General features: G+C 33.9%; 1 protein-coding gene across 1 annotated transcript; it reads right to left on the bottom strand.

The window, feature by feature from the left end:
- Positions 1-1,369: 1,369 nt before the first annotated feature.
- LOC114406401 (FRIGIDA-like protein 3) lies at positions 1,370-7,630 on the bottom strand. Its single transcript, XM_028369089.1, has 4 exons — positions 7,473-7,630; positions 5,628-6,682; positions 4,646-4,818; positions 1,370-2,031 (listed from the first exon to the last, which is right to left on the bottom strand). Exons 2-4 carry the CDS (start codon positions 6,670-6,672, stop codon positions 1,615-1,617), a joined length of 1,635 nt encoding a protein of 544 aa, XP_028224890.1. The 5' UTR covers positions 6,673-6,682; positions 7,473-7,630; the 3' UTR covers positions 1,370-1,614.
- Positions 7,631-7,863: the final 233 nt, after the last annotated feature.

Raw genomic sequence — 7,863 nt, 5'->3', positions numbered from 1 at the left:
TTAGTCTTTTTGTTTTTTTTACAATACCTTTCTTTTAATTCTTTCATCGAAAATCATTTAGCAAAATGACCCGTGCGTATGCACGGGTTACCGACTAGTTTTTCAATAAATTTAATACACATAAGTGTTAAAAACAATATATTACTATCACTTCCTTTTTCAATTTCAACAAGGAACTAATCTCAATGGGAAACGAATTATAAGATTAACTTAGTGGTGAACAAAAAATGAAAAAAAAGAAAAAGTCGAGTTAAAAAAAAAGGCAAAATTGTAAATTTGGTTTATCAGTTTATCTCCAGTTTTGGATTTGGTCCCCCACTAATATTCACAAATTTGGTCCTTCTATTTTGTAAAATTGTGCAATGTTGGTCCTCCAGACCATAATTGGACGTTGAGGTTAACAAGTGATGTTGATTGCCACGTGTCATGTTCTGATTGGATATCAACTCCATGAAAGATGAAATAAATTATTGTTTTCATTGATCAATCAAAACATGACACGTGGCAGTCATCATTCAATAAGAACGTGACACGTGACAGTCGACATCACTTGTTAACGATTAACGTCCAATTGTGACCTAGGGGATCAACATTGCACAATTTTACTATATAAGGAGACCAAATTTGTGAATTAAATTACTTGAGGACCAAATTCGAAACTGGAGATAAACTGAGGAACCAAAAATACAATTTTGCCAAAAAAAAAACAGGGACTAATCTCAACAATTTGGTCTAAAAGTCAGAAATTTGATTACCAAAGTGATGGAACAAAACATACAACGTAAGACCTTCAATCTTCAAAACAATGTGCATTGGATCAAATTAGATTTCATGAACTTTCCAAAATTTAAGGGGGTGTTTGGTTTGGTTATTTTTTGTTTTCATTTTCACTGGAAATAAAAAATGACGATGAAAATGTGTTTGATTGAATTTCTGTTTTCATTTTCAGTGAAAATATTTTCCCAAATGAACTAAAAACTGAAAACAATAAAATCTCGTTTTCAGTCAAAACTAGGAACCTCATTTTGGATAAAATGAAAACGCGATGACAAAGAATGTAATTTTAAGCAAATCTAAAAATACATTTCCTTTTGAAAATGCATTTTCAGTGTTTTTATTTCTTGAAAGCAGAAAACAAGAAGTCAAACCAAACATGTTTTCAGAATTCTAATATTTTGAAAATGAAAATAGTTTTGAAAAAATGAAAACAGAAAATAAAAATGCAAATCAAACACACCCTAAGATTTCTCAAAATTTACCCGTCTCCGTGACGTAGATAGATGATATACACTTTACTGGAGAGGAAAACATGAAACAAGTCATAAAACTGTAGTTTGTTAGATTCAGTGAAAAATGACAATCACAGATCTCAGATCTAAGAAACAAAGAAAGATATTTTACAAAACGAGAACAGAGTACATACATTAGAGGATCAGAATATCTTCTAGCACAGAAGTTAAAATTTAACATGACATTTTACCTGTTTCAGCAATTCTTAAAGACTACATAGATAAAGTGCAACATACAACAGCTTAAGGGTTAAGACTTAAGACTAAATATTAAACAAAGGGATATGTAGCTTCTTAGTCATCAGTTCACCATCATCTGTGCTAACTAGTGGAGATATGTAGCTTGGTACTGATAGCCATTTCCAAAGTAGTTGCCAGGATTAGGAGAGATGTTATAAGTTGCAGAACCCATGAGAGGAGGGCAGTGATTGTCAGTTGGTGCAGGGTACATGTAAGGTCGGTCATACACGTATTGAGGATACCTGTCAGCAACTCTAGCATAAGAAGTTTTGTCAGATAGAATGTTAGTGACACGCGGGCCATATCCCACACCATTAGCACGGGGTCTCTTGGGTTGAGGCTTTGTTGCTTCAGTTACCCTTTTCTTGTCAGCCTTGGCCTTCTCGAGTTGGGTCGCTCGCTTCTGGAGAGGATCCAGAGGGTACTGGTCATCAAGTTTGTGATCTTCAATACACTTAATTACAGCTTTAAGTGCAATCAGTTCTCGATCATTAACATCAATCTGAGGCAATAGCAAGTAATTAGGAATATTCATAGAAAAAATATATATCTGTATAAACAAGTTAATTATCAAACATCAAGATCAAGATCACTGGGCATCTTCAACTTTCAAGCATATAAAGAAGGACCTAATGGAACCAAAGCACAACCCTCGGTCAAACCAAGACAGTGAATGTCTCTTCAATCACTTTTCATCCCTCTAATTTTTTGGAATCAAGAAGCAATTTTGTCCCCATTGTTTCAGTTGCAGCAATGCCACACTCCACAAAGTTCCCAGACCTCATACGTGAAAGCTCTTTATCGCCATTACATCTATATTCACAGAACAAATTAACAAAATTGTGTCCATTTTGATCATAGAATCTCTAATACCAAGTCATGAACCCAAAAGCTTAAGTGTGTTTGGGTAGAAGGTTACAAACGTATGTTTGAGGCAAACGTATGATTGCAGAAGCATCACCACCCTTACTTTTACTTTCAACTTACTTTTATCCGTTGGATTTGCATAGAACCATGTGCACCGCATTTCCAACTTAAATCCAAACACACAGTAAGTTATTATGGTGAAGACTCATGAACAGTTTTATATCCAAAAGAAACCAAGTGCCTAACTTATCCTAGAGACAATACTAATCCAAAAAAAAAAAAATCCTTAAAAATGCAAAAATTATGCTCCAACTAAATGTACGAAAGTATAGCAAAGATTTGCAACAAAAATTTAGTTTCTTTAGTTCTACCAGACCCAGTTAAGCTAGTCGGCAAGACTAGTCCAACGACCTAGGGAATACCCAACAATTCCAAAATTAAAGATTTCATAAAGTGGCAGCAGAAAATATAAGAACAAATGAATAACAAATTCTGAGCTGACAACAAAACATAACAAACATATAAGGGGAAATAGCCTTATGTGGCCAACAAACTTGCAGTAGGTCATTGGTGTTAATTATATTAAGCACTGCTGTCAAAAATAAAGAATTTAAAATTCAAGGGACTTTCAAACTTCCAAACAGGATTATCACGAAGGAACTGCCATCACTTTCTATCCTTCACTGTCACATGTTTAGGAAATTACAAGAAAACCCCTCATTCATATTCCGTTCTAACTCAACCTTCTTAGTCTTATTCCATTGGTCATCAACCCCTCACACAAACCTTCACACCTCTAGATAAACTCAGTACTGATAGTGCTTCTCTAGATTGCTGCAAATCTGGATTGTCCAATATAACATCTACATATCTAGAACGCATTCCTAAATGCCCTTGAAGAGAGAGTCTACATGGAGCCTCCACAGGGTTTTGATAAAGGTTTGGTTCTGAAGTATGTAAACTGAAAAGTTGTTGTATCATACTATCATTTGAAACGGTCACCTAAGGCATGGTTTGAGAGATATACAAGTCCTTAAAGAAACAAAGGTACTCTTGAGCAGACAGATCACACACTATTCGTAAAATTTCATCAGCCAGGAAATTGCTATTTTGATCGTCTAAGCTGGTATCATACACGTGGGAGATGATCTTACTGAAATGGAAAGGTAGAAGTGCTTGGAATCAGAATTTGAAATTGAAAACCTAAGGCCACCGAAATGCTTTTTTACATTGGAAGATGCATAGTCTAAAACAAATATTGATTTTTCAAACTGATTTCTCAAAGGAACATGGGGATATGTGAATTATTGGGGATGAAAGGGTTCTAGAAAAACTAAAGAGGAAAAGAACAATTGAAGGCCAACGAAGCTATATTTGTCATAAAGAGGCAGGCAACAATCAATGTTTCATCTTGCACACCACCCTAGTACAGCATGACAAGAGCAAACATGTGGACATCGATAGGAACATCATAAAAGAAAAGTTAGAAGGAGGATGTGCAACAAACAGCTGACTTGCTAACTAAAGGATTTCATAGACCATATTTTGAATTTTTTAATAAGAAAGTTGAATGCAAAATAAATTATAGATATATTTTCAACATCTAGAAGGTGTGTAATGAAAGTCAAAACTGAGTTAGGATACAGATTGGGTATGATGTATTTCGTTTAAATAAACTTCTTTTTCTTAATAAATATCCAAATGATGCATATTTGTATAACAAGTTCTATTAATTAAAAAAAACTAGAATTATGTGGAAAACATATCTACAATTGATTAGATATATTCTGAATCTCTTTCCATTGATGATACTACACACAAATTTAGCCATTACTTATTTTTTAACATATTGTAGTCATTTATGCATGAAGGTAATCTAGTAAGATGTCAAAAGATTGCACCTCAATTAAATAAGTAACCTTAGCCAAATTCCTAATCAAATCAAATAAGTAAACAAATATGAAAGCATAATAAAATTGGGAAAGAACTCATAAGATTGCACCTCAATTAGAGGAGTTTTTGATTCTGCAAAATATTTCATGATGACTACAAAAACCATTCTATACAATCATTCATTTGCAATTACCAAGCTCAAAAATTCATGATGACTATAAAACTATAGATAACTTCCATAGAAACTGGGAAATAAAGTCTGAAGAACTTTCAGAGCACCAGTTCAAATTATTACAAGAAACAACAGAGGGAATAATTACATGATATTGTGATAAAACAGATGCTCAACAACTTACCTGTGCAGTGGGAGATGAGTTAACACTTCTGACAGGAGAAGAAATTTTTCTAGCATCCTTCAAGTAAGACTTCAGTAAAGGAATGGGTGAAAATTGTTCTGTAAGATCAAATGCAAAAGCCAAGTTAACAGCATCAATTTGCCGCCCACTATTCACCAAAACTTCAATGACACCTGCACAAGAAAAAGTAAAATGAATCATTAAAAATTAAAATAAACAGATAAAATAGTTTAGTTACCTCACTCTTTGAATAATACAGATGCTAAAGTCATTTATGTTTGCATGTCACAAGCCACTTTGGGATGATGCTTAGAAACTAAGGTGAAGGTCTAATGTTATCATTAAAGTCTATCACTGCTTACTTTGTAATGTGATAAGTTTCCTAGATTTTCTTAATTCTTACAGCATAATTTATATCACATTAATAATTTACATTCATTAATTTTCTTTGAGCATCCTAACATATAATAATGCACCTCATTTGATATTTGATAACCTTCAATCACTTTCATGAAAGCATAAAAGTCATTACTTATTAAAATTTCATGTTTCCTTTAATATATTTTTTTCCCTTTCTATAATTTAACAAGAAGCATCCGGCAAGCTCATTCATGAAGAGTGGTCAAATACAATCATTCAATTATTAAAAAGTTTAGAGGACTTGGAAAAATCCTATTACTATTCACTAATGGATGATTTTGCAAGGCACATGGTACTTTAGCAAGATGGCATATATATTATCACCAAAGAGAAACCTAAGGGAACAATTTTTTCATAGTAAAAATTCAAAATTATATTCAAAGAAATAGATACATGAGCATGAGATAATTATATGAAAACTTGGCATATAGAATAAAAAATAAAAGTCAACTTAAAAAAAATCCTTTAGTTGTATCAGATTTTTGTTCAAAATCTGAGATGCTTTATTTGAGATCTTGATATTTGTCAAACACTATAAAAGAAGTAAAGAACAAATGCACACCAGGCATCTTCTCTGACAACCCAAGGCAACGACATAAATCAGCAGTTTGGCGACGTCGAGATACCATTGGAATTAGCCTAGATAACTCCTCCTCATTAAAACCAGAGGCAATACCAAAACTGGCTAGAAGTTGCAAAAATGCATGAGCCTCCAAGGAATTCACATTGCTAGCATCGATGTCAAGAGCATCCAATCTGGGTTTCCATTCTTCAGCAACTGCCTTAGCCCGGTCCTTGATATCTTCTGAAATTACATTAGAAACACAACCTGAGTTGCTCAGGAAATCACATAGACATTCCATCAGCATGATACATGTTCGGCGAACACCCAGTAAGTTAGCATCCTTCTTTACGTCCTGATTTGACACTTCTGTACAGTAAAACCCCTTCAGAGAATCTAAAACTAAACAGGCGGCGTTAGGAGCTGCTCTTAATGCATGTGGTATTTCCTCCCTTACAGCAGCAAGGTTCTTACGGTTGTCAGATATGAATTTGTGAAGCCCAGCAGCATCCATCTCTTTACAAAGTTTTACCAAGTCTGGATAAGACAACTCCACATTTCCATTTTCAGGAGAAAGTACCACCTCTTCCACATTACCATTAGCTGCAAAGGACACAGCATCCACTGGTTTGTCCTCCACATGAAATGTCCCCTTACCCCCATTGGAGACAATAGCCAAATCACTTATCGTGACCTTCCTCTGCTTTTCTCGAGCATTCACAATGTCAAATACAGCAGCATCCCTTTTCTCCTGAAGCCTCTGCAACGTGGCTTGCTCCTTGGCATAAACAGCTGCTTGCCGCTTCTCCAGTATCTCCTGAGCCTTCCTTGTTTTGTTCTCAAACTCTTTTTCCTGGTCTTCCAATTCATGAAAGCGCCTCTTCAAGGATTTCTCCAGACCATGAAAATGTTCCTCGAGTTCTTTCCATTTCAAGTTCAGAGTAACAGCTCGGTAACTTTCAAGTTCAGCAAATGCCTTTTGCAGCTGCTGTATCTTAGAAGTTGTGGAATCTATCAGCGTAGCAACTGAATCTGAGTCTTCCATAGCAAAGAAGCTGAACAAAATAAAACAATAAACTAAATACCAATCACAAAACTTCAACTTATGTAATATATCTAATAGCTAAACTTAACAATCTAGTGCATTATCCGATTATAGACAACCCTTTTTGTAGTAAAAAGCTTCACAAACTTCACTAAGAGTAGGACACAAACCCAGAATTTAACCAACTTCTCTAATTTTAACATCTTATTTGAAAAAGCATTACCAAATTATTAAGTATTCATTTCTATACAATCTCTCTAGTGGCTTGATTGATCACTAAAACTCCCAAGAACACTACCAAAAATACCTTTCTGGCTTGAAAAAAAAACTAGCTGAAAATAGTTCAGGATCCAAACCTTTGAGTCACAAAGATAAACCCTAAAAAAACAGAAGAAATTTATAAATTTATAAATAAATAAAACACACACACACACCGAGAAAGAGAAGGGGACAAAATTGACGAAAAACTTCTACACAACAACTAAGGCATGAAGGAAGACAACAACAAAGAGAAGTCAAATTAAAAACAAATTGAATTTTCTTATAGTAAGTAATTGAATTTCCTGAAGAAAAAAAAAAAGAAGAAACCCAATTTTTCTATAGTATGTTACTAGTGGCTTTTGGAGTGCAATGTCAACGAAATCGCTTGAACATAAAACCAAACATGAACAGAGAAGGTGGATTCTCGTTCTACTCATGAGAACAAAGCCGATCTAAACTCTTAGAGAGAAAACAAAAGAAAAAAATCAAATAAAAATAAATAAATAAAATGGAAGAGATAGAAAAGATGAGGAGTTTACCAGAATGATCCCAAGGAAGGAAAGTTGGGAAGAGAAAGAGAAAAGAGAGAGAATTCTCAATCCATTTTCTCTCTGCAACTTCAAGTTCAACACTTTGAGAGAAAGAAAGAGAGAGAAACGAGAGAAGAAGAGGAAATTATAGTGTCATGTGTTATGTGGTTTAATGCAAGAAACTAATTTTTTTTTCTTTTTTAGAAAGGCTATTAACAGAACATTAGTATATTATTATTATTATTTCTTTTTTCGTCCAAATTCAACCACCTATGTCTCTTGTTTTTTTTATCTATAGTAAAAAATAGACTAATCTTTTTGCAATACGGGAATTGTTAGTCGTAATGAAATTTTATATACAATAAAAATTGAATATGAATTCACTCATTAAATAATTTCT

The sequence above is a fragment of the Glycine soja genome, chromosome 3, assembly GCF_004193775.1.
Source record: "Glycine soja cultivar W05 chromosome 3, ASM419377v2, whole genome shotgun sequence".
Taxonomy (NCBI): domain Eukaryota; kingdom Viridiplantae; phylum Streptophyta; class Magnoliopsida; order Fabales; family Fabaceae; genus Glycine; species Glycine soja.
Note: the sequence above shows the minus strand (reverse complement) of the source record. Positions and strands in the feature narration are given on the sequence as shown.